This window comes from Aptenodytes patagonicus, chromosome 1 (genome assembly GCF_965638725.1).
Source record: "Aptenodytes patagonicus chromosome 1, bAptPat1.pri.cur, whole genome shotgun sequence".
Taxonomy (NCBI): Eukaryota; Metazoa; Chordata; class Aves; order Sphenisciformes; family Spheniscidae; genus Aptenodytes; species Aptenodytes patagonicus.
The window spans coordinates 85553659-85581454 of NC_134949.1; the positions used below are offsets into that span (position 1 = coordinate 85553659).

The window sequence follows — 27796 nt, forward strand, 5'->3', positions numbered from 1 at the left end:
TTAGTAGGAACCCTTCTTCAAGACATCTGTGGAAAGAAAGAGCAAGAAAAGGCAAAATGCCTGATGAATTTTTAGGAAGCTATCTAAGGGCTAAGAGATCTTAGGGAATGAGTTGCAGTATCTTTTTGTCATTGACATTGGCATTTCCAGTTGCATTTAGTTTTGGGATGCTGCAAGGACTGCACGTGTGAGGAGTTATGGAAATGGAATAAAAATAGATCCTTTTAACCTTCCATGGTATGCTCAAGCCTTGGTCTGCATTGACATTATACCTGGACTAGAAACTGTGCCCACAACTAGTACAGTAGATCCCAATTCAACCTGCAGTCCAAGAAGGCTCTACAGCACATGATGGAATTAAATACAGAGCAGAGGCTGGCTGCTTTCCTTGCTTACCACCAGTCCTCTACCATGTTTCAGCTGTTCCCACCTTGGAAGCCTCTTAACACTAACCTGAACTGCAAGGGAAAACATATTCTCTTGCTGTGCGGTCATCTGTAGAAACAAAAGAGAAAGGGTGGTGAGCTGCAGAACTGCATGGTGGGGTAATGCCAGTCTTCTTTCTCTGTAACACAACCATCCCACTACCTTAATTTTTTACTCTTCAGACTGTGAATGCAGGAAAAGAAAAATGTCTACAGTGGGTCAGACCAATGGTCTGTCTCCCCAACATGTCTCCAATACAGTTGTAAAAGACCCTCTTATGCATTGTGATACCTTCTAATGCAAGGACACTTTTGTAAATAGAGAACCTTTCAGTAGTGTGTCCTGATAGCCTTGCTTTTTTACTGATAATTAGTATTTTCATGTCAGATAACAATTTTTAGATTGTATGTACTGAGCACAAAAATTCTTGTACAGGATGGAAAGCAAAGAGAGAGCATATTAAGTGACAATATTTAGCTCTGTAAAGGTTGGATTAAGAAGTCTCCTCCTCTTCTTGACATGGTTTGGAAGGGGGAACAAGAATGGAATTCAGTATGCAACATGTAGGCCTGTGGTGCTGCTTTCTAAATCTCCAGTGGTACTTTTTCCATTTTGTTCTCAAATTCTTTTTTTAAAATAATTCATAATGTTCCATCTGCTGTTTCGGCTCATACTGAGCACAGAATAATCAGAGAGACTCAGAATGATTCCAAAATCATTTAGAGCTTTAAAGGGTAAGAAATTATTTTCCTATTATCCTCTGAGACGTGGCAGCACCCAATGGATGATAGGATTATTACACTATACATGAAAAGCATAGCACTAAATTCTGCCTTCTGGTGGATCAGGGTGGCAGTATGTAACACTGATTTTAAATAAATGCCTAAGTATTTTCAAGAGAGCTAAGGAGCAGGAGAAGACATGGTAAATTGTCAGAGAAGCTTCCTTTCCACAGAGACGTAGCTTGAAGCTAGAGGAAGTCAAAAAACACAGTCATTTTGAACACATACACACCACAACATAATCATAGTGCCAGACGGTCTCATCTCAAGAACAGAAAAGCAAGTGATTCTGCTACTTGAATGTAGAAGCTTTGTACAGAGGAAACCCAAGCTTGGAGTTGCAGGAGGAAGTGCACCGGAATAAGGGAGATGAGGGAATAAGGGGCACAGGCAGAACTGTGTCTGAGTGGGGGGTATAATAGTTACTCTTTGCCTATGTCAGTGAAATCTCACCTGGCTTATAGTAGTCGTAGACATGCACTGTTGCCACTTTCAGGTTCTGCACTTCAACATCTTGTTTCACTGAGATGTTAAGCTTCAGAGAAGTCTCACCCAGCTGGAGAGAAGAATTGAAGTGAGCCAAAATGCACTGGCCATCTCAAAGTCACCTACATACCAGCTTTATTCCCTCTGCATCAGAGATTTCTTTCTCTGTCTTTCTAGGTTCTTCCACCCTCTTCCTCTTTTGCCAAAATTTTAGCCTGCCTGACCAGCCTAGAGATTTGTATTTCTGATCTCTGAGAGTCCCAACACAAAGTACTGCAGTTGCTACTACTTGAATGGGCAGCTCCCTATGGTCTTCCTCTTACTTCTTCCAAGTAGACCGTGACTTTGTCTGGTTTTATCTCTGTCTTTTTGGCCAGGGGTATCTTCTCCAGCTGTACAGGAAGACAAGAGAGGAGCTTGGTTGGCCTCAGCTCATTGGCCTTCCCTGTTGTCTCACACCAAGTTTGGTATTTGTCAGTGAACCACTGCTGACTAAAGCACTTAGCCTAGTCAGGGGAAGGCCTGCATTCCCCAGCTATAATGGCATTGAGATTGCTGTGAGTGCACAAAGCCTTAGAAAAGATTTTTTCAGATTTGGAACAAGCGTCCTTGAGCCGTGTTCCTACTTTCAGCACTTGTAGCAAAAGGAAAGATGGTTAGTAGGAGGCTATGATGGATCTTCCTGGCTATCTCCTGGAACACTGGAGCATGTCATTGAACAACTCTATGGGATTCAACGCTGCTTTATGGAGTATCCCTACAAATGACACTGGCAGCAGCGAAGGGTGTCAGTGCACCCCAGATGATTCTAACTAGGTGCTTTTCAGCTCCTTTCTAACCTCTTACTGCATATGTGATCCTCACTACTGAACATGAAAAACTGCACAATATGAGTTCTGCAAGTGGAAAGTTGTCTTGTGAAGTAGCCCACTATATCTGCACTTGCTTAGTTTAGTTAATTTGTAGCAAGATAAGTAGCTACCAATCTCCAGCAGTTCTTAGATGTTTGGGTATTTCTGGCTGAGCTACATCTGGAAAATAGATTTTTTTATCTTCAGGAAAGGCCAGAGGAAAAAGTCTTACCGCTTCCACAGAGCTCTTCACAGGAATGAACCCTGACAGCATCTCCACCTCCACCAGGGCCATGTTACTGGTCTCACGGTCCCCTACGTAACTGAAAAAAGGCAGGAGAGAAGCACATTAGATGTGGAAGTCTTCACAGCATTTCTAGGAGATACTAATGAACACTTCCAAACTCTGGCCTGCTCTACAGTGATGTGAAAGCTCAGCAGCATGTCTAACTGATAGGAGAAAGGGACCAAAAATAGCCCCCATCTACTTGCTCGATATGGAGACAGATTGTGCAGCAAATGTGTTATGGTTAATCTTCATGCTGCTCTCTCCAACAGGTGGAAGTGATCTTTGATATTACAGGTTGAGAGCGGCAACGTTGGCATTGTTCTCTTTCAGGACAGTAGGGCATGGAGAATATGGACCAAAACACTCATCCTAGACAGATGCAGGCAAGTGAAATATGGATAGGGACTGGGGTTTCTGCTGTCTGGTTCCAGCAGAGGTTCACACTGCAGAAGAATGCACCCCAGGGCTGGTTCAGCCCAGGCTGCCAAGTGTCCCCCAAGGGGGGAGCTCTGGCTCTTGGGAACGCTGCCATCTCAGCTGCTAGTGCTCTGGCGGCTGCTGAGCTGCTCCATGCTGACTGAGATAGTTGCTGTGGTTCTGCAAGCCACTGCCAGTGCGTTCCCAGGCCTTACTTCTCAGTTCACGATCTCCTTGGGATCTCAGGAGAAGAAGACAGTCTTCCCCTGTGTCTTTGTCTCCACAGACAGGAGGTTTTTATGGGGTTCTGGTCATACTACTGGGGCTCCCACTTCTTTCCATTGAAGAAAGAGCCTCAAGGGATCTCATACCTGACAGATACATGGATGTCAACCTGTTTCCTGACACCATCACATTCTCTTGGTACTGTTTCCACATCCAGGACAAAGACCTTTTCTGGTTTTGGTGGTGGTGTGTTATAGTACAAAGTAGTCTGGTGGGGGAGAAAACATCTCTGTGAAGTGCCCCGGGGCTTCCCTGTATGAGCTAAAGGGCTACCTGTGCCTCCAGCTTTTAATGAATTGGTAACCAGTGGCTAACACAGTTGGCCCCAGCTGTGCTTTCTGTTCAGACATGTGCTGTTTAGCACATAGCATCAGATACATCTGCCAAATGTAACCCTCAGCATGGAGGCTCAGCTATTTGTGATCCAAGGCCTCATTCAGTACAACATTGCCTCTGTCTTACTGAAAAAAAATATTGTTAAGGTGTGAGAAAGTACATTAGCTAAAACCCTGCCCCATTAGCTAAAACCCAGAAAGAAGTGTAACTGTTAACTGTTGTCATGATAATAGTTAGTAGTTCTAGGTCTCAAGAGGAAAAATACTAACAAAACAAGTATAAAATCCTTAAGAAAGAAAGAGCAAAGAATCAGAAGAGGACAACTCAGCAAGAGGGATGATCACACTCCTCCAAAGAGCAGCATAGGCCAATCTTCCTCCACCTGCCTGGTGACAGACTGCCTGGTCAGCAGGTACTTATCAGATGTCTTATGCTTATTGATTATATTCAAGTGTAGCCAAGTAGTATGAGTCCTAGTAACCACCTACATGCATTAACAATAAATAATTGTTGTGTCCTCTTGTCTTATACACTGCTTGCAAATCCTCTGTGAGCATCATAAGAGATGGCTGAACAGAAGTGACCCGGTGAGGGAGGTTTTCACAGGGAGTGACTTGAGTTCTTTGCTGCATGAATGGCTCATAAACAGACCACTATCAAAGCTGCCAGAAAAATAAGATGTATTCTCCTGGACCAGTTGTGTTTGTGTACCGGGATAAGAAGACCTTGGTCCTACGTCACTCCTTATCTCTGCATGTGATAACAACCCAAAGAATATTATGTCAGAAAATATACAGTGCTCAGCTCCTGAAGCAGTGACATCAGCAACATATGTTCGATATAGAAGCAGGTTCTGTTCTGTATCTCATCACTTCTGACTTCAAATCTACTGATCTCTTAACAATGACATGGCTCTGTAGCATGAGACAGCAAAGCTGAGACATTTCTGAGAAGAAGATACCATAGATGGTTGCAATAAAACCATGTCAACAGAGTATACCTGAGCTCCTTCAAGCTTGACGTGATTCTGCCTAGAAAGCCAAATCCTACTCAGAATTTGAAGCTATAGTGCCTGCTTAGAACCAAACCTCACTTGAATAGTCAGTGGCAAAACCTGACAGCTCAGTTCCTTATATATACTCACCTGTACATAAATGCAGCCACTGCCAGTTGCCTGCACTGTGTACATCCCTGGGACAGCAAGGAGAGATGCCTGATGCAGGACCAACTTGTTGTTCCTGTGCACATGGAACTCCAATGGAGAATCCTCCTTGCCTTTCACTGTCACCTTTACATCTCTGATCTCCTGAGGAATCAGGGCTGCATACTGAGCGAGGGCCTGCAGGCTAACAACTGTGTCCTGAAGGTAGAGAGAGAGTCACTTTGCTGTGGAGCCATGCAGTACAAGATCCAGCACACTGGGTCAGGCACTGCAGGGAGAACCACACTCCTCATGGCCCTGATTCACACTCTGACACAAGCAGGGTCTATGCCACTAAGTGCATAGGTAGGGTCTATGCCACAGGCAGCAGGATGACTTCTGTTACCTGGAAAGGGTGGCTTCTGAGCCCTGGGGTTAGCAGTCCCAGGCACTGGGTAATCCAAATTACACCACAGAGAAAAAGAGTTTCCCCATGGCATTCCCCTTCCCAAGCAGGGCTGATGTATGCCTGTCTGCAAAGGATGGATCTAGAGTGACATGCACATGAGAGATGTGTACATCATTCCAGGCACAGTATCCTTCCCCCATGACTTTCCCTGGCTTGTTACCTGTGTGGAAGCAAACCCACCAAAGGCATTTCTTTGTCCACTGAGCCAGTGCACAAGCTTGCTCACTGAGGCTTCATTGAGTGCCACGTCTGGTTTGGAGACATGAGCCAGGAGGATGTAGGCTACTGTCTCAATCATAGAAGAAGACGACTCTTCACTACTGGAATGTGATGTCAGGAGCTCTGCTGATTAGGGGAGAAACATGTGGAAGAGAAGAACAGTAGATCCCTATGAACATCAGCTTCTCCTGCCCTGGTACCCTTTGAGGACTGGCAGTTAGTTACACCGTCAGAAATGCATGTGCCTTTCTGGGGCACCTCAGCGTGCAGAAGCCCATCCCTCCTATTGTTTTTGTACTCTGAAGGGCCAGCCATCTATGATAGACTCCATGTCTTCCTTTGAAAGCACAGAGAGATCCAGGCCCCAAATCCTCAACCAGTTCCTCTAGGAAACAGTTCCCCTAGAAACTGATTGACTCTGAAGAGAGGTTTTTTGTTTAAAGTACAGTCCTAGTCTTATTCAGCTCTATGTATATTCAAAGCTATGTCCCCAAGCTACAGCATTTTTGCTGTTTCTGCATTTACCTACGATAGTCTAACAGGGCTCCCTGTGCTGAAAAGCTCTAGGACTCATTTCCAGTCAGTTGGATCTGTTGTACAAAAATTGGTCACTGTTTGAGGGAGAATTGGTGGCAGGCTACCAGAGGAGCAAGACTACCCAATTTATTTTGTTGGCATCCTCACTATGCCTCATAGGCTAGGATAATTTAAGCTAGAGCTGGGTCCCACCTGTGGTCCAAGCTTACAGGCACTGAATGCATCTGAGTCTGGTTGAATGTTTTGCTGTAGTGATAGTAGGGGGCTAACCAAAATTCAGCTAAGTATTTAGCTTAATTGTGCCAACGTAGACATCTTCTACAATGGTACAAATGTGAAAACCTGAAATGCTTTTAAATTCAAAGTCTGTTTTCAGAACAAAACTTCACTTTTGAAATAAGAATCACAGAATCACTTGTTTGCATAAAACCAGCATAAAGACTTCAGAACTTAGCTCAGGGACTCTATGGACTGGTATTACTTCATTGTGTTTATCACAATGGAAGGTTTTTGCATGAGGGATTTGTGATTTGTTACTTCCAAGGTGACAAGCAGAACAACTTTTTCATGAAGTGGTAGAAGGTGTCTTGGAGGTGCAGCTACAGATGACCTACAGATTAACCTTGATTCTTTAAAAAGCACCAAACTCCTGTTTGAGATCCAACTGTAAACCTGTTAGTGAGGCTAACAGAATCCCAGCCACCAAGCCATGGAAGGTGTCTCTAGCCAGCAGAAAATAATCCTCTCAGGCAGAGATTCTCCAGCAAGCAAACTGGCTGCAGCTGGTGGCTGCAGTCACATCCTCAGACTCAGTAGGCAGAACACAGACACATTTAAACATGTAGGACAACACCTTTTCCTCACTTACAACTCCATTGCTCTTGCCAAGTCATTGCTAACTATTATCAGTGGAAGCAAGAGCCAAAGAAAACTATCACTTGACCCGTAGGCAGTTTGTAGTGCTCTGTGCCCTAGGGCCTTAAGGGGACGTTTTCCAAAGTGCTTGGTAAGTTAGAAGCATCAGACTGACTGGATATCAATGAGGGTGTGCTCCAGTCACTTGTTCCATATGTACTATCCCAGAGGCAGCTCTGAAAAAGTATTGCACTCTGCGTGCAATTCTACTCCTTCTAGTTTGCCCACTAGCCACCCTGTGAAGCCAGCTGGGCAGCCTGAGTGGCTGTGCAAGTGAACTGCACTCTGCACTGGTAGCTGGTAGGCTGAAAAATCCTCTCTCCCTTTTTTCTTCCATGCTATTTTTCAGTCCCCAATGTAGTTCACCATACTGCCAGATGAACAGATGTGGTGAGGAACGTAAGCCAAATCAGGTAATATTGTTACTAACTGTTTAACCATAGGCTTAGGTGCTTTGAAACTCCCACCTGGCATCCTCATTTAGGACAGAAGTCGAGTATTTTCCAAGTTAAAGAGACAAAAGGAAGAACGAAGCTCAGCAGCATAGCAATAAAGACGCATCCACCCAAGGGCCCTGAGCTGAGCAGAGCAGCAATGGGGAAGCAGTCAAAAGGTTTGAGTTCTGCAAGTAAATGCCCTGACCAGCAGCTGAATAGGCATGGTGAAGCAAGTTTCCTCTGCAAGATCTCTTGTACTATGTATGAATTGCTGAAGAATGATGGGAGCACCGCAACTCAAGTGAGTACTTTGACCCCACAAATTAAGCATGAATCACCTCTGCTGCTTTTGATTAGAAATTGTTTCCTGGGTCTGAGAAAATTAGAGACTTTCACAGCTTCAATAAATTACCATTTTCTGATACAAAAGCCAATCTGAGAATAGTTAAATTTCCCAAACCACTGCAATTAAATCCTACAGATATCAGGCCTCAAACACGGTCATTATCTCTAGAACCCAAAATCTAAACAGCAACAACCTACCAGTTTCCTTCTCTAGCATATCCAGGAGCTGCTCTCTCATCTCCATGCCCTTGCTCAGTGTGAAGACATAAGCCATCAAGGCCTTGACATAAAGGCTTGCCTTATCAAGTGTTACATTCTTGAGGCAATGTAAGGCATTATCCAGCATGGTGTCCTGAGAAAGGAATCCAAACCCAGTGAATTTCCTCTGACCACTTTTTGTTGTGAAAATCTATCACAACCCTCAACGTTGGGATACAACCCATACAATCCTGGATGTATTTCAGTGCTAGTATCTCTCTCAGGGCTGTGGAACATGAAGTGGAGTGGACAAAGCATCACTCTCTGTGGGTTGAAAAAAAAGATGTGACTGGACATGTCACTGGGATGGGGGATTGTTACTACACTGGAGAATCCAGCTGTAGGAAGTGTCTGGTAACACGCTAGCTCAGAACTGTCAGACCTGCATGCTGTGGGTCTCGGCTCCCAAGGGGTTATGATGTTTTTAGAACTGTACCAGCAAGGCTGGAATATCAGCCCATTGTGGCTAGAATAGTCTACACTTGGCTTGAAGACCACTGCTTTTATTTCAGGTCTGAAGGGAGTGGTGGGGTTGCATACCTGAAAGGTGGTCTTTTTTTTCTCCTTTAGCTATATTGGTCAGTTTAATGAAAACTATTGCCTTTCTCTGCAAGCCCTGAGCCATTTTCAGAGACAACTGTTTCCCCTGAGACCAGTTGGGAATGGGATGCTCTGCTTCACTGCAAATCGGGCCATTTATATTAAGAACTCCTTACCAAGTTAAAAATTTCCTGTTGAGCTTTTTGTATACAAAGGTGGGACATGACAGAACCTTTCACCAACTCAAGCTGGGTACTCCCTGAAACCACAGACCTGGGGAGGAATGAAGGGTGGAGCATGCTCTCAAGCCCTGCAAGAGTTCGGATGTGACTTACATTCTTCTCCAGATGGAGCTCCACCAGTGCAGCAGTGACATAGGCTGTTAATGAGATTGTATCATCCACACCACCCTGCAAGTCACACAGACAAACATCAGAAAGGGACAAGACCAACCATTGCTTGCCTGTCATTGTATAGCCACTGAAACTGCCTATGGATGGCATATCTGAGAGAGTACAGTAGCGTGCCTCTGGGCATTCTTGGACATGTGGGGACTGAAGGAAAGCACTCTAGGCTCACTTACTGAATATCATGAGTCTGGTGTTGCGGGCAGCCTCAGAACCATATTGTGCATACAGCCTAGGGGTGCCTTCTCATAGAAGGGCATGAAGCAAACCGTTAAGCTATTTATTTTATTATATATGTTACAACTGGACACTTGAACAAAGTTTTTATGATGCAGGATTTGCATACAAGAAGCAATGCAAGTTTACATACAATTCAGCTGACTGTGAGAAGCTACAGGTTAATATGGGTAAACAGGATCACAGGAGCCTCTTTTCCCATCAGAGGACATTAATCCTTGGGGAATGATTGCAATCATTCTGCTTGCATCCTCAGACATGAGACAAGACTACATCTAAAATGAGGGGGAAAATTTGGGCTGAGATCCTGAGAAGCATCGTTCACACTGAATAGCAGAAACTTTGAAGCGTAAGGGGAGTGGGGGCACAAAACATATTCCAAAAAGTTCTGTTCAAATAGAGAGCCCAAGCTGAGAAATTAACGAAAGTCAGAGAAGGATGAACAGTCTACATGCACACTCTCGTTTTATTTTGTACTGCATCCAAATTTTAAGAAAAAAAGTGTAACCCTGTGCTTTGCTAAAATAGCAGCCTGTTTTCTTTCATAAACCTGCCTTGTATTTAATATGGGTAATTTTACAATCTGAGCAGTCTGGATTATTCTTACCTTTACAAAGACAATGAACCCAAGTATTGCCATACTGCATGCACATTGTTCAGTACCTGAGCACTAGGACATGTTCACCAAGAGTTTGGTGCATTTCCAGCTACACTGCAGGAATCATTTTGGGGATGCCAGGCTCCAGGAGAAGTCATTCTTTTTGGGCAGTGGAGGGACAACTGCGTCTTCAGATAATCCCATATTAGAGCACATAGTTAGACCTACCTGGAGAGTATTGTGCATCGTAAGGCATGAGAAGAGGGAGAATCCAGCCAGGCTATTCCAGACAAGCACTAAAATATAAAAATATTTCTCCCTGTGCCCTTGAAGTGCCTTGGCACAATTAGCCTTGGTGCCTTTTGTCTAGAGTAAAAATGAAGAAAGCCTAGCAGAGATTAAAACCTCACATAGAGGAAATGCCTACTGTTTTAGGCCACGCTTTTTCATTCTGCTCTGGGAAGCTGCCTTGGCTGTGCTAGGCCATGGGGACATTGCTTTGTGCTACTGTGCACAGTGGAAGAGCCTGTGGAAGCAACCCTGTGCCTCACATTGTGTTCTTCCTGCTCCCACTCCCATGTCTGGCAGCCATACCTTCAAGTCATTGTTGAAGAGCTTCCCCACACTCTAGAAGCAGTCACTGGACAGCTGGTGCTTCTGCAGCCAGAGCAGAGTGTTGTGCACATGATCCTTATTGATGTAAATGTGAGAGCTGGCTTGTCCAAAGGACCTGGCTACAAAAGCTGTTAGCCTGTGGGCAGAGCACAAAGGAATCCCATGTCACAGCCAGGAGCTGAACCAGCAAGGACAATAGGTTTGGGATGACAGTACCAACTCTGGTCACTCACCATGTGTTGCCCTGGTTGACAGCTTTTCCAAAGGTGCTGTAGAAGCCATCATCATGTTTGTAGAGTAGCTGATGCTGGTAACCTATGGAGACACGTGCCAGGACACAACTTTCAGTGTGAGGGCCTGTAGCATCTCAAACTGTATCCTTGCTGTGGGAAGAAGGCTTCACAGCAAGAGACCTCACCAGGTCTACAGCCAGAGACATTGAGGCAAACCTACCACCCCACAATTCCCCATGCATCCCACAGCATCAGCGTGGCAAGAAGCAGTTGCACAGCATCACTGAAGTGCGCCATGCGGCTGCTCTACGTTACTAGAGCTGCTATGTGCAAGTACTGTGGGTATCTGCCCTGCTGGTTTGCAGAATGGTGACATGCTCACTCACCTCATGTCTTCCCGTGCCCCAGAGAACCCTCATGGGCACCTTGCTGTCAATAAAAAGAGCTGTAGGAGTGAGGAGAAAGGCTTTTCCTAGAGGGGACCAATATGAAACCCTGTTTGTTTTTCAGCACTTCTGCTAGCCCTGTTGGAACTCAGGAAAACATTTTTTATGGGACATACAGAAAGCAACAAAGCCATGCCTTTAAGCTCTGAAGGCAGAACGCTGTCCACCTTTGTTTGCTCTTCAACTACCCTCCACACAGCCTCGCTGTTTACTCTCCACCTTGCCCCTCTGCTGCTGCCACTCTCTTGGGTATGCCCCCCCTCCCAGCTATCTGTCCTAACTCGTGGTACAGGAGAGAAAGGAGGAAGGAGATGGAGTAAAATCCTATCCATGGGAGGCTGCTGAGCTTGCAGCATAGCAGGATAAGGAGACCGACAGGCTGGAATGTGAGGCATGTTGCAAAATGAGACACAGACACTGGCACTGTATTAAATTCAGTTTATATTGGACAGAGCTGACATGCCCCCACAATACGTGTCCTAAAACACGGGGAAACACTAAGCTACCAAACTCCTATCTATCCCCAAAGGCCACTCTTTATTCTAATTAATAACAGCTGATGCCCTGTTTCCACAAGGGACTTTGGTCTGCCTTGGACTGATAAGGGAAAAAACCACAGGCGTCACATAATGATGGAGATCATTAATTACCCACACCCTTCTTGGAAAAGCAGGCTTAGTACCTCAATAACAGGCAAAGACAGAAGTCCTGCTTCTTCAGAAACATGCTTTTCCTTCCATGAGACATTTCCCTTATTCTCTGTGATATCTTCCTTTGTCACAGCTCTGGCAGTGCTCCCACCCCTGCCCTGCACCTCCCCACCAGACCAGTGTCCCACACTCTTGATTTATAGCACCTTCATTTTGCAGCAGAAGGAAGAAGGACAATGTTTATCTGTTCTCAGGAATGTCAGTGCTTTATCTTCAATTTCTGGGTCCAGTTGTTTAGTCTTATTCAAGTGCTGGAGAATGAAGATGTTTGGTGCAAACTGAACCGTGTTCTGTTCACCACAGCCAAAGGGCATCTCTAGCAGGTGGTCTAAATTTTGAAGTGCTGGGCCCATGATGTCCCCTTAAGTTTGAGGTGGAGGGGCAGGAGAACGGAAAAGCACAGACGTTCAGCAGTATGAAACAAAGGCACTGCTGCCTTCTCTAAACTCTACTGGGATCCTGGAAAAGAGCCAGCCCCTCACTGAAAGGAGATGATTAAGATTTCTGCTGACCCCTTCTAGATTAGGCCAGCACAGAAAGGGAAGATGTCATGGTTCTGGGAGGAGGGATGGAACGCGAAGATAAGGGGATCTGAAGAAAGGTGAAGAGAGCTGTCATTCCTGAGTGGGTATCAAGGAGGCAAAAGAATTATAGAGGCAAACTAGGTGGAAATCTGCAGGGATGGTTTTGGTTCACTTAGGTGGATGGCAGTGACAGATGTCAGAGGGGATACCCCACCACTTGGGGATCACCCAGGATCATTCCTTACAAGAGGAATAAATATTGAAAAAGATGACTTGATGCACATTTCTGAGGCCAACATCACACCCCTTACAGTTTATCTCATGAGGAACTGGGTCGATGCGTCATTAAGGCTAAAGCATTGTGCAAAGTCTTCCCACCAGGGACCCAAGAACAGGGAAAGCCTTTCTCACCAATCACAGAGAAAGTGGCTTGGCCAGATCCCTCCAGCACTTCTGCAGGCAGTGTCAGGGAGAACTCTTTAAAGATGGTGTTATCTGAGAAAGGCAAAACCCAGAAATTTATCCCGTGGAAGAAGTATCACACACAAGTGTAACATCCCAAGGAGACCCAGGTGAGGCTCAGTGTGACATTGAGTCACAGCAGCCGAGACTTGCAAACAAATGCCTCAATACAGGAAACTTTGCCAGGTAGAAGACAGACATGGACAAACTACAGTTGTCTTTTTCCCAGGCAGGGATGGTGCCACCAGCGCTTGCTCCCTGACAAATTCCTCCCATCTCTTGGTATTAGCAGTAGCCCTGTCCCTTCCATCCTGCTCTCATGACCAATAGCAGTCAGGGATTTTTGTCCCCTACCTGCAGCACAGAGAAAGGCATTTTGGGTCCTCTCTTGTAGGACACCTCCTGGCTGCAGATGGAGAACGAGTAGTTCAGATAGGGAAGGCAGGAAAGGAAGTCACCATGCCTCAGCAGCCTGTCTGCTTCCAAGAAGAAGGGGCTAAACTTCCTCTTAGCATCTTGCTAACTGCCTCAGGGGACAACCCACTGTTCCCAAGTGTCCTCCACCCTGAGGCCTGACTAACCTTCACAAGCAGAGGTTTTATCACTGTGTCTCTCTCCCCTTGCAAAGGTGTCACAGCAATCCTGTTATCACACTGATCGTGTGAATCTTCTGCCATGCTGCTCACAGTGACATTCACTTTGCCTGCAAGGAGCACAGGGGCACATCGCTGAGCACTTGCAGCAGACAGCTGTATGTACGAGCACCGGGACCAGACATGCAGAGGCAGGCAAATTCCACCCCTCCTCCCGCTAGCTGCCACACATCCCTCTGCTCAACCTCACCCAGCCTGGTGGCTGTCACATTCCACTTAAAGGTTTTTGCTTCGTTGGCACAGAGGCAGCTGGTGAACCAGCAGTCTGGACAGGCATCCACCTTTAGTTCTGGGATCTCTGTGAGAGTGGTGCGCACCTGAGTGTGGTGGGGTGTACAAGCACACATTGGCATAGTGTTAGTATCAGGCACTGCACAAAGGAGCAAACACCATGGGTCATGAAGTGCGAGGCTCTGCTTTGTGGCCCAGACACCAGTATCTAGGGCTCCTGAGAAGCTCATAGCTTGCCTTTGGGCTCAAGTGTTTGCTCCAACAGAGGTGTGTAACTGGGGGAATACTCACCCTGGATACAGTCCTTGAGGTAGTTGAAGACAGTGGCTTTTAGGCTGAAAGTCTCTCCTTGGATCACAGAGTACGGCAGTGACAGATCTACAAAGAAAGACTGGAAGACCCTAAGAGCGGTCAGAGAAGAGAACCCAAAGCCAGTATCGGCAACGCAGAAGGTGTTGGCGTTCCATTCTGTGATGGTGTCAGGTACAGCATCTTGGACAGATGCTTGCCCATCATCCCTACAGCACGAAGAGAGAGAGGAGAACTTGCTCAGAAGCAGTCAGAAGTCTCCAGGGATCTCTCTGGGGAAGGCAAGTAGAGTCTGTTACCAACCTGAAGGAGACCAAATCCCAAATCCAGGTCTCTGGGAAAAGTGTCCGTGGTTTTGGCTTCCTCATGTTATCAGAGCGAGGTGCAGAATCATTATGGCCAACATGATTTTCTGCAGAAAAGCAAGTGATTGATACCTCAGAAAATAGCATATGTAGCTCCAGGTGAAATTAGTTCTTCGTTCACAGGCAATCTAACACCATAAATGCTTTGTGACACAGAACAAGAGTGGACAGGGTTGGCTTTTCAGTGAGAATCTGACACAGTGTCTGTACCTTTGAGGAACACAGCTTTAGGGAGACAGAGTTGGATGGAGTTTAGCCTGAGGCTCAGTCTGACAGATCCAGCAAGTTTGGTATGGATCCAGGAGGAGACAGCATGCTCAAATGGAGTTGCACTCTTAAATAATCTGTGAAAGTGCTGGTGGAGAGCATACTACATTTTCTGTGAAGGGCGCAGAACACAGGGACAGCCAATAAAGCACAGAGATTTGAGCTTTTATCTGTGATTTATAAATCAGGTCCATTGAACTGGACAGAAGCTTTGCTCCTCTCACACACAAACAAGAAACACAGTAGGATGGAAGTCAGCCCTCTCAGCTACAGGCTGGCCAGAACTGGGAGAAGAGAGCCCCTTCAGTCAAGGAGATGGACATGTCTATTCCTTACCAACAACATTGCCTTTTCCAGGATACATCTTTTTCTTAAAGCCTGGTCGCATACAGAAAACTGGTTTCTTGATTCTAGTATTGGTTAATATTTTCACGCACAATTTCTGGGAAAACAGTGAAGAGAGTAAATCAATGATAAGTAAAAGGGAACAAGGAATGTTGAAAATATCTCATGATAGCAGGTATCATAAGGGGGCTGGTAGTAGCTGAAACATTTTAAAATGCTGCTTGTTTATATACATATGCATAGACTTACAGGCTCAGACTCTGGCCAGTGCACGAGGAATGGAAACCAGCTTCTGAGGAATACTGGAGCCAATTATTACTTCTCATAAAAGTAAATTTCAACTTCATATGCCTAACCCTAACAATGAGCCAGAGTCAAATGCCATATATCCCATGAAAAACTTAAGAGAAAAAAATACCAAGCTTTAAATCTTTGCACAATTTTAGAATGGAAAGATCTGACTGGCTGTTCACACAAAACCGTTCTTACACAAGTTAGTACCAGTCCTGGCTTAGAAAACTGACGGGGAACTCGGTCACAGCTTAGTATGGATTCTGCTTTTGTCCGAATAACACTCAGACTCTCAGGGCCTGTGCTTCACAAAGTGGAAATATTGGATTGAATGCACCCTCATGTGCATGGACTGAGAAGAAGACATTATCACACCAAAAGAACGTATTTGATCCTGTGAGCAATCCTTGCTTTGATTTAATGGTCTGCAAGTCAGTGAGAACTCTTCTACTTTCTTGAAGTGCCAAAACCCTCCATGGAGAGTATGGGTCCTCACCCTTTCTGCAGAGGCTGTACATGCCTGTGGACTTAGTCATAAGTTACAGGACAGTCATCTGTTACAGGGTCACTAATAATTGAGATATAGTGGGATCTCCTTTAACTGGCATCCAACATAATCCAGGAGTAAGCATCTAGAAGACAGCAGAGTGCCATGCCTTTGGGGGGAATCAGGGTCTGTATTTGTAAGGTATAGTTCTGTCAGCCTGAGAAGCCCATGCAACTCAGACTCCATTTTGGGTTCTTTTCAGGGTGTTGTTACCCCCTTCTCCTATTTTGAGGTGCTTTTACTTGCATATATTTCTTTAAACAGCATTCTGACAGAAGCAGCACTGCTTGGGTTTCAGTTAGCAGATATTTTGGTTAAACATTGGAACAGGCTGCCCAGGGAAGTGGTTGAGTCCCCATCCCTGGAGGTATTTAAAAGACGTGTAGATGAGGCACTTAGGGACATGGTTTAGTGGGTGGTGGTGTTGGGTCGACGGTTGGACTCGATGATCTTAGAGGTCTTTTCCAACCTCAATGATTCTATGATTCTATGTTAATCTTCTGGCTATTGTGCTTGTTAGTGGATTAGTTATGTTGTCATTTGTCTTGACAGTTAGCTATAAAGCCAAATTGTGAAGGACTTCTTTTTATTAAAACTGCTTTGAGGAGAAGTAACAAGAGACTCAATGAAACACAGAGTAAAGGAGTTTGCAAATAAAATAAGAGCCAAACGGTGATTGGTCAAAACATGGTGAGGTGCTCAGGTCTTACTGGAATATTCTTGCCATATCTACCTTTGTAGATACGGTAGCCTAAACTAAGTTCATTCATTTTTACACTGCCTTTTTCTAATCAAGTGGTTTGCACTATGCTTACTCATAAGTTTCATTTTTCCCCATAGTCCCCAAGTGAGTGTGGCCACACAGATGAACAAGGCACAGACAACTTGTAGCAATGAAAATCAGGGCAGCTGATGTTTGTTAAGACTAAATTCTTGTAGGCATTCAGGATGGCATACTGGAAACTGCTGGCTCAGGAAAAGTTTGGTACAAGTGTAGAGACTCACCTTAAACAGACTGAAAACATCAGCATCACTTTGGTACCATGGTGCTCCCATCCGAGTCTTTTTGTGGAGACTGGACTGCTGGGGCAGACAAGGTATGCCTCAAAGTCTTCCAAGTGATAAGGGAACCTTCATCCTCCAATTGTAAAGCTGTCATCAAAGACCTTCTCATACAGCTGCAATGGAAAAACAGAGGTCTTCATAAGCAACTGGCCGGGTCAAATATTTGGATTGTATCCCTCTATTATACTTCACAAAGCTTTGCAGTTGAGGAAGTTGGCACTGGCCCAGCTTATACTAAAGGACATGAAGCCCAAGGAGTGGATGTAGGCAAGCAGATTTCAGTCTGCAGACTTTCACCTCTGACAGTTCAAGCCTTTTAACTCTAGGGTGCAAGATTAGGATAAAATGCATGATTCAGTTTGAGCACAAGGCATTGGCACATCTGACTTACATATTTAATGATTACTACTTTATATAACTGTTAGTAGATGATGCAAGATGCCCTAGAACAGCATTTCTGTAAAATGGAACACCAGATCACACTGTGGAACCTATCTACAGGTGCAGCAAGTCACCCTGGATTTAGTGAAGCTTCTTTGTAACAGGCTGGCCTGCTATAACTTAGCTTACAACTTTGCATGAGGCATATACATGTGTATTATCTCTGACACACCTTGTGGAATTATGTTAGGATTTTCAATTATTGCAGTATTTTTGTTCTAAGTCTTAAATTCATTCCTCTGAAACACTGCTTTAAGGTAAGCGCCTTCAGCCCTTCTAGATTCTCAGAATGCACCTGGGTGCCGACAAAATCCTGACCACTTTTCACTAGCCACTGTGTGCACTGGGTGCTGTCCCCTAGCTACTGTTTTCCAAAGAACTGCTCAGGTGCTCAGCCTCATCTGTCATATGGTTATAATTCAGCAATGTTTGGGGCAGAGGGATAGGAGGACCCTGCTGGGGCAAAATTCCATTTCAAAGGTTTAGCTTCACTGCCTAGTAGAAGATGGAAGAGCAGAGAGACAGGTGGATGTGAGGAAAGCTGCTAAGCACTCTCCACCCAAGCAGAAAGCACCAGCATCTCTTTGAAGCTGCTCTCCCCACCTACCCCTGCAGTGCCGTGCAGCATCCACCACTCTCCAGGCAGAGGCCCACAGTGCAGGGCTGATGCGTGAGGAACGTGACCACCACATAACTGCTCAGCAGAGGCCGATGAGGGGGAATGCCAGGGCAGCCACCTAACACTGCAGCCGTGTCCTGGGACGGACTATGGGCTTCCTCCCACCAATGCACGGAGACAGAAGGCAGGCAGACACTAGGGGGTTGGTCACCACAGGCTGCACTCACTGCATTTGCTGTTAGGATATTGTTCTCCTTCAGGAGGACACTCTTGTCAACAGCTTGGACAGAGCACAAGGACCCTGGAGCAGCCTCGAGGTCCAGACTTGTCGTCTTCCCAGTCCCAGAACTTCTTCCTTGTGTGAGAAGTCCAGTGCCACCTGCAAAAGAACACAGGGTCAGGGGGCTTAGTGTTGGAGAGTGGGACCCTGTGACTCTTAGATGTTTGGGTAGCAGAGGGAAAGACAGAGAATAAGGCAGGGAAGGGGGCTGAGATGCTGAGATAGGCCCTCCTGGAAACCCATTGGGAAGGTTACAGGGGCTGCAGTGCGTACAGCCCAGCCAGAATTCCCCTACCACCACACATCCACCACCTTCTGATCCAGAGCTACACAGGGAGCTAAGCAGGCAGGCTTCTCTTCTGTGTTAGGGAGAACATGGGGGACAGTGTGTTCCGAAGTCAGTCATGGGGAATGGGGGGAGAAAACACAGGGATGTTTTCATTATTGCTGAGCAGCGCTCACACACAGTCAAGGCCTTTTCTGCTTCTCACACTACCCCACCAGCGAGTAGGCTGGGGGTGCACAAGAAGCTGGGAGGGGACACAGCTGGGACAGCTGACCCCAACTGACCAAAGGGATATTCCACACCATATGACATCATGCTCAGCGTATAAAGCTGGGGGAAGAAGAAGGAAGCTGGGGGATGTTCGGAGTGATGGCATTTGTCTTTCCAAGTAACCATTACGCATGATGGAGCCCTGCTTTCCCGGAGATAGCTGAACACCTGCCTGCCAATGGGAAGTAGTGAATGAATTCCTTGTTTTGCTTTGCTTGTGTGCGCGGCTTTTGCTTTACCTATTAAACTGTCTTTATCTCAACCCACGAGTTTTCTCACTTTTACCCTTCTGATTCTCTCCCCCATCCCACCGGGGGGGAGTGAGCGAGCGGCTGTGTGGGGCTTAGTTGCTGGCTGGGGTTAAACCATGACACTTTCCATGGAGACACACCCCACACCAGACTTTAACCCCAGCAGAGCACCCCTATTTTCAGTTTGTGTTTCTGGTCAGATGCTCTGAAGCACAACAGGCACCAAAACAGCTTTTATATCGTGAAGCTCTACTTCTTTGCAGATAATTTAGGGCTCTGTGGACAATAGCTGTGGGCCTAGGAAAAAGAACTAGAGCCTGTCCCCAGGCTCCCTGAGGACAGAAATCTACCTCCTAGATTACAGGACCTCTGATCACCAAATCCTGCCCAACCAAAATTAGGGAATCTCACCCTGGATAGACTGGGGTCTCAGGGAAAAACCTCTGAAACAATAGTTCCAGTCTCTGAGAAATGGATGACAATAGGAGATCGTACTGCTTGGGCATGAATCCCACATCAGCTGCAGGAATGCGGGTAGTGGGAAGATGGGTGTACTGCCAGGCTGGTAACAACGAGCTCCAGGTATAGGATCAAAAGTTGTGAAGAAAAGAAGCCAAGTGCTTCAAGGTCTGGTATTGAAAGGGAGGTCAAGAGCAGCTACCTGCCAAGCTGAGCCTGGACAAGCCATGTGCTGCTGCAGGGCAAGGGCAGCCACTAGAAGTGGAGTTCAACAGAGACAGGTGTCAACTGCCAGTTCTGCTGAGCCACCTCCAACATGTCCCAGAGTGGAGAAAGGGGACATTTCCTCTGAGGAAGCATTCAGATTAACAGATGTTTTTAGTAGAGTCAAAGGAAGGTGAGGGGGGATACAAAAGATTAGGATCATGCTCCAGCTCAGGACAGCAGAGCACCTTTGGTGACCATTTGGCCGAACTGTCGCAGCATAGCCTCCAGTTTCCCTGAGGAGATGGCACTGGAGAGTAATTAAAGATGCTTCTACTAATATAGTCAAATGAGATCAGGAGCCAGAGGACTGTGCCCCAAAACCTCAGATTTCTTCCACTTTCTATCCCTTTCCTCAGTCTACCTTCACTTTATCCTCCTTTTTCTGCAGCTGATGTTCACCTTCATCAACAGCATGTTGTTCCAGCTGGTGGTATGCAGTGAGAAGTGGACTTCCCCATTCTCATCTGTGAGGAATGACAGGTGTGTCTCCTCATCATTGATGTCAACTGTTAGGTAGACCATTTCATTTCTGAAGGGAGACTCGTCACTGTGGCAGAACATCTGCAGAGAAGAAGAAGTAGTTAATACCCAGTCGTGCCACACTCCGAGGCACTGCCAATGCTTAATACTAATTGTTTCTATCATTGGGCTTCCTCAGCCCTTCTAGCTTTCAGACAGGTTGGAAGGTTCCAAATAAAATGCGATAAATACACAAAACCAACAATGTGCAGCTGTTCAGGACTAGAAATAAACAGTAGCACAGCCAAATGAGACACCTATATTAGGGGGAAAAAGGTTATTTCCTCTGATCCTGAGCTTTTTCTTGGACAATGCTGCAGGATCCTTGATGATCAGAAACAGTCTTGTCTCCAGCAACTTAACTCTTGCTGTTCCTTGTCCTCCTTCATGCTGGGGTTAGTACTGGCCAGGTGAAAGTATTTCTAGCCCCAATGGGACAGCAGTCCTAGCAGCACCCAGGGGACTTGAGTCAGAAATGACTGCCAGTGAATTGATATACAAGGCTTTAGTGATTTGTCCCAAGTTGACATGAGCATTTGGACAGCTGTCCAAAGGGAATGTTATTTCCCTGCTGACACCACCCCCATCCCATATGCCTTTTATCACACAGACTAATTTCAGGAGCTACTCCTGGGCAAGCCTCCAGGGACTGCAACTGGCTCCAAAATTCCTGTCCAGGGAATACACTAGGTTAGGATGGGGAGAAGAAATTGCTGCTTATAGGAGGCTTCACTCATAGTTGCTGGGTACCAGCAGAGCAGCACTTACTTTCCTGGAGATTGTTACCTTCTGCCTACAGAAGCATCATTAGACCTATGATGTGTTCTCAGCAGAGAAGGGACCCATGGGTGTTACCTTCCCCGTGTATGGTAGTCCACATTTGTAGAACGAATGGAGGTTGATAAACTCTGTAGACTTCATTCTCGTTGCAGTAGGAATTCCAGCCATTTCCATAGTCTCTGCTCCTGGGTGGAGAGATGAGAAATCTGTTAAACCCTAGCAGTGCTCTTAGGGAAACAGAAGACAAGAAGATGCTTCAACACTATCTACAACATATACAACCTCTAAATTTAGGGGAGAAAATACATTCTTCTAGGGTATGATTCCCTCAATCTTTCTGGGCCCTCTGCTTCATGACATGATGCATCTTACCCTATAAGTACTTATTTTTCTTTATTGAAGATTAAGAGAAACTAGATGACTGTTTAGTTATAGACAACTACACTGTAGATGCCCAAAAGTGGCCTGAAGGACCCCACCCACAGTGTGACAGTTTGAACAACGGACACCTCCAGTTGCCAGAATTAGGTGCATTTTAACACTGATACTGGAAACCTACCTCCTTATAATCAATATTGTGTCAGGTTAAAAGGGAGTAGAATGGGATTCCTAAGAGCAGGAGTGTGCATAAGCAGCCCTGCTGGAGGCTTAGGAAAAGAAAGGACAAAAGACTGTGGGTAGGTACTACCTGTCAGGATGGTGCACTACAATTAGCAAGGACTGCAAGGGATTGTTGCAGATTTTTTCATGGCTAGCCAGGGCTTTGCAACTGGCTGAGGAACACCTCGGTGTCCAGGCAATCACTACAAAGTTATCTGTGTGCTAGCGGAGATGAAGGGTGGAGAGGATTAGGAAATCTGGTAATAATAAGTGGAAGAGGTACTACAGTAGAGACCATCATCACGCCAGAAAACTTGGGAACCCTCAAGTTACTTTTTCAAAAGCAATTCAACAGCCACAGAAAGACCAAAACCAAAAATTTCAAAGAAAGAAAGGATCAGAAGTTGGCTGCAAGGAAGGAAACACTTCACATATCCTCCAGTACCTGTTCCATCTTCCACCATTTCTCCTATCAACAACAATTATGTAGCTGTCAGTTTCATTTAATTCCAGAGTCTCTGTCTTCACCATAAAAGTAGTGCAGCCGTTCTTGTTTGTCTGGAGAAAGAGAGATATGAACAGAGAGAAAGAGCATGGTGTGGAGGAAGAGGAGCTGTTTCAATTGCTGGGCAATCCTAAAGTATTTCCAAATACTTGTGGAACAGATGGAAGCTCAAAAACCTATAACTACAGAAACCTGTCATGCATACCTTAGCCAGAGAAGAAAATCAACATGCTTGGATTAAACAGTCACTAAAAAAGTGGCAGAAAAAAGTGCTTCAGGAAAATCACGTAAGGGTTAATTATGTCACAGACAAACTCAGGAGACTGGGTTAAGACCAGATCCTGCAGCTGAAAGAGCATGGATGTCTTTACCTGAGCTAAAGATAACCTCCTCCCTGAAACTATACGGCCCTGAAGAATAAAGCCTGACACTGTGGCTTTCCAGTCATGACCATCTCTGTGACGTGGCCATGTTAAACAAGGGCATCCAGCCAGTTACAGATTGCAAGAGCTTTGCCAAGCATTAAGGCAGAGTCTGCCAGAGAGGGGAGGTGGACAAAGTGTTTCTAGTCGTGCCTGTTAAGTTTTCTGGAGAACCTTGCAGAGCCTCTTACATGCTATGTGAGAGGGAGCTGGCATTCAGTTGGTATCTTGCACAGCTAAGACTGTATAGCATCCCAGCTGGAGATATTTTGCTACTGGGTGTATTTTAAAAGATGCAGAGATCCAGTTGGATTTTTATATTCTGGCTTGTTGCTGGCTGGTCTGACATTTAGAAATATTTTCTTGTGACTTTCAGGCTGAAAGAGCTACATCTCAAAGCCATGGGAAAAACCAAGTGTGGAGTTTAACCACAAATGTATAATGAACACAAATGTGCAGTAAGTGTAACCAGCACTGGACATAATCTCACAGAGGACACTAGCAAGCTTAAGATTATCCATTAACTGCATGGAAACAGCAAGAAACAGGGTATTAAGCCACAGACCATCTGATGCTCTGACAGTCTGTTTATTGGTGGGAACGGTCACAGGGCTGAATAGACCAGTGATCTGATTCCATACAATAGGATACAGAGCCCTTGGGAAAGGCCCCAGGCATCATTACTGTCCTGGTTTCGGCTGGGATAGAGTTAATTTTCTTCCTAGTAGCTGGTACAGTGCTGTGTTTTGGATTTAGTATGAGAACAATGTTGATAACGCACCAATGTTTTAGTTGTTGCTGAGCAGTGCTTACACCAGTCAAGGACTTCTCAGCTTCCCATGCTCTACCAACTGAGAAGGCTGGAGGTGCACAAGAAGCTGGGAGGGGGCACAGCCAGGACAGCTGACCCGAACTGGCCAAAGGGACATTCCATACCATGTGACGTCATGCTCAGTACATAAACTGGGGAAAGCTGGCCGGGGGGGGGCTGCTGCTCGGGGACTGGCTGGGCATTGGTCAGCAGGTGGTGAGCAATTGTTTTTCATTTGCATCACTTGTCTTTCCTGGGTTTTATTTCTCTCTCTTTTTGTTATTTTCCTTTTCATTACAATTTATTATCATTATTATTGTTGTTGTTGTTGTTATTATTATTTTAAATTATTAAACTGTTCTTATCTCAACCCATAAGTGTTCTCACTTTTATTCTTCTGATTCTCTCCCCCATCCCACTGCGGGGGGGGGAGTGAGTGAGTAGCTGTGTGGTGCTCTGTTGCCGGCTGGGATTAAACCATAACAATTACTTACACAGAGCTTACACCGTCTCCTGAAACAGAGTCAGATATGGGCAGTTAGAGCAGTAATTCAAGCAATAGAGTCACAGGAAGAGGAATCAATGGTCTGATCAGGTCTAGAAAGTGGGAAGACACCAGACTAAACAGGTTGGTGCACATCAGAGGTGCATTGAGGCAGGTTAAGGGGACAGGCATACATTTCCAGCAGGTTATACTTTCCACTCTCCTATTTGTTCACCTACCCAGCTGTTTTGTTTCCTCATCTCAGTAGAACTTGATAAATCCCCTTCCAAGAACTGGGATAATGTGGTAAAAGTAGTATCTATTTTCCCTTGAAGGGGCTTCCCATAGGTATACCTGTGTCAAAGGGGAGAAACGTTCACCTGAAGACTGGCTGCTTCAGCAGAAATATTGATCCAGGCCACCCCCCACCCTTGTTGGAGGGAAGTGGAGCCTGGGAGAGCTTTGTACCTTGTTTGCTTGGGAACTTCAGCTCATCCCTTAAGATCAGTTTGCATCCCTCTCCACCCACTATACCCAGCATCCTTAGTGTCCTTCAGCCTCACAGTAAATGACCATGTGCGAGAAGGAGACCATTCCAGAGAGTGATATGGGTCCCCCAACCACAGGGTAATGCTGGAAGGCAACTTCTCGGTTATGGGCAATCTGGAGGTGATTGTGGAGCCAAAGGCCAGAGATCACAACGGTATCATGTACTCACTTGCCACAGACCTTAAGCTGAAATTCCTCAACTCCTGTAGTGATAAATGGAGAGTGCTCAATCTTTATTTCGAACTTTTTCAGCACTGCATGGAAGTGAGGAAGATATGAATGGAGGAAAAAAAAGCAATACTGAGTATGAGCATTGACTGTAAGTTCTGTTATAGCTGCAGTCCAGATGGGGGGGAAGACAGTAATGTCCCCAGTTATTCATTACTATGCTGCAATAGGTGTTATTCCCTTCAGCCACACCACCCTCTATTTGCTGCTACAATTGCGCATGGGACTGCTTTCTACTCCAGCTCAGTCAAGCATAAACATTTTAAACAGCACAGGGTTTTGTCCTTACCTACATCACTGCAACTGAATGGGACTAAGGCATGATGCCGCTTCCTATTATGGCAGATGACTAGAGTGGACAGTAAACTTAGCTTAGAAGGGGGTGACAATGAGCAGCAGAAAGTGCTCATCACAGGGCCCAGCCACGGCTAGAACAAGATGTCAGACCACAGCCTTTCCCTTGTACCCTATGCAGCTGCAAAACCTCCAGCCCAGCATGAGATCTGCGCACAGACCCATCTGTCCCTGTCCCCAGGGCAAAAGGTCTGATGAACATGGCCACATCATCCTGCTCTCTTCTCCAGCTACCCGCACTGCTTTTCCCTCACCTCTGTTGTCCAAGTCTCACCATATTCATCAACACTGAAGGTTTTTTGAGCCATGTCTGAGATGGTATACTCCCCAAGGGGTGCTTCAGAGGCCAGGGGGAAGGACGGATCCACAATGCCATGTCTTGACTTTACATTCAGCCACTCAGCAATACGGTTATATTCAGGATCCTATTTGGGAAAGGATATGCAGAGCCACCAAGTCACACTGGGAGCATGGGTACCTGGCAGGTCCAGCCATACTCAGGCACAAGAAGGCACTACGAGGGCTTACCTTTGCCCCAGCAGAGAGGATGCCAGATCACCGGGTGAGATTCCTTCTCCTCCCTCCAGTATCCTTTTACTGAGCTTCTGAATTGCAAAGGCTGCCAAGAACAGTAAAGCTACTGGGAAGTGGTAACACCATAACACCGTGGGAAGGAGAAGCAGCTGTGCTGCATCTACTGAGCACTTAGCCTTGTGCTTTGTGCTCTGTGCAGACAAGGCATTGGGCAAAGGTTCATTACTGCCCTGCCTCTAGCTCAGCTATGTGCATCACAGAGGTGCTGGTTTGAATGAAGAACCCAGGCTGACCAGGTAGAAAAGACTTCAGCTGAACCTGAACCATAACCATAACCTTATGAGGTTACATTTGTGGCACAACTCTGTCCAGGAGTGAAAGGGCACAGTAGAAGAGGCAGACATCTCCCTTTGGTGAGTTCTTTGTCACTTACCTGCAGCCATATCTGTAAAATGGTTGTGCAGTGCCTGCACAAGCAAACACCAGGGGCTTCACCTGCAGTGGTGCTCAACACCCAGTGTTCCAATGGGACTCGTAGGAGCTGCTTCTGCTCAGCCTCCCTGAGAACAAGGCCCCCCACCGTTCAGCTCTGTGATGCTAAACAGTGCAGCACCTCAGCACCACCCTTCAATGACCAACCAAGCACCCCGAAATCAAAAGGAGATATTCTCATGGTTCCAGGCTTGCTGCAGCTGCGACTGGGAATAGGGTCAGGGCTAAAAGGAGCACTGATGCTCCCATTGCTTGGGCTGGGACAGACAGCTGACAAGATCCACACAGGAGGAGAGAACTGCCTGTACTGATGGGCTGGAACAATCCTAAATACCCACCTCAGATGCTCCTAAGTCCAAAGAGTGGGGGAGTTGGTATATGGAGATAGTATCTCTTCCAGGATAATGACATTAGCTAATATTTACTTGCTTCCACCAACAGCAGAGTAAAGGCCACACAGCACAGTTCTCTACCCACATCTACATTCAGATGGTATTCCAGGCCATGGGGTGCCAGAGCACTGGGGGGGAAGATGTGGGGTGGGTGACCTCTAACCCAGGCTGAAGGGGACTTAAGAGAAACCCTTATCTCAGCTGTGGCTGGTCTGGATCCTGGCTATAGCATATGATGAGAGCCAAAGCTGCACACCAGCTACTGTCCTCAGCTTGTAAAAAGCATCCTCAGTACTCTCTCTGTGCATCATTAGTGATCTTCCTCCCATCCAATATTTAATCAGAGCTTGGAGTAAAAACCTTTCAATTCACCTCCATTCCCTGCATCACTACCTCTGTCCACCCATCCATCCCAGTCATGTCTGATCCTCCTGGGTACAGAACCTTCTCCAGGGCTGCTCCTGCCAACTCCCCTCATAGCTCCACTGTAACGCCTTTCCAAATAAAGCAAGACATTTTAAGCACCCACATATTTTAGCAAATCTCTACTTTACGTCCCCCCAAGCCAGATGTCCAGTTTTCTGACAGCTTTCTCCAGCCATGAAGTAGTTCTACACTGACACCACCACCCATCTCCTCCAGACTTTTCTCAGGCACTGCAACCTTGTACTTCCTTTTCCTGGGTGGCAGCAGTGAAGTGAACAGGGCTTGGACTTATTTGCCTTCTAGTTACAACCTCATTTGAAGGTGGATGTCCTCATCCTGTCCTGGCCCCAGCTGTGTTTTTGAAGAGCATAACCAAGGGTACACAATATAGAGTGAATTTGCCATCCACCCACTCTTTGCTCCCAGCTGAAGCAATCCCCTGGATTTACTTTGGCACAGTCCCCATATGTGTGCTTAGCATCCACTCTCTTAGTGCACAGTCCGATGTAATAGGGAACACACTAGCCTTTAACCTAGCTCTGACATTCAGATAATCTGCGGGTTTAAAGCACTGTATGTCACTGATCTGGGAGCATATTTGATTCTCCAAAATCAACAGGGTTTTGAGTTCAAGCCTAAACTAGCGAGACAAAAACCGATCAGTTCTGTCTGATTTCAGAAACACTCCCCATGGCTCTGCATCTCTGAATGGTCATTAAGTTGGCTGCCTCTGAAGTTAAATGGGAACAGATAGACAACAAAAAGATAATAACATGTTAAAGTTCTTCC

The 27796-nt window shown here is 45.9% G+C and overlaps 1 protein-coding gene across 1 annotated transcript; it reads right to left on the bottom strand.

Moving 5' to 3' along the window:
* LOC143158090 (alpha-2-macroglobulin-like protein 1) lies at positions 1 to 27001 on the bottom strand. Its single transcript, XM_076333593.1, is given in 32 exon segments — positions 1 to 26; positions 454 to 495; positions 1662 to 1764; positions 2018 to 2086; positions 2778 to 2868; positions 3623 to 3744; positions 5017 to 5232; positions 5643 to 5827; positions 8134 to 8287; positions 9069 to 9143; positions 10570 to 10726; positions 10824 to 10907; positions 12166 to 12340; positions 12915 to 12998; positions 13320 to 13371; positions 13547 to 13668; positions 13809 to 13941; positions 14148 to 14367; positions 14462 to 14570; positions 15127 to 15232; positions 16979 to 17073; positions 17076 to 17151; positions 18326 to 18439; positions 18442 to 18477; positions 20311 to 20472; positions 21286 to 21395; positions 22256 to 22283; positions 22285 to 22368; positions 24272 to 24386; positions 24751 to 24835; positions 25438 to 25588; positions 26975 to 27001. Coding segments are annotated over 32 exon segments (3408 nt in total).
* Between the last annotated feature and the right edge of the window lie 795 nt (positions 27002 to 27796).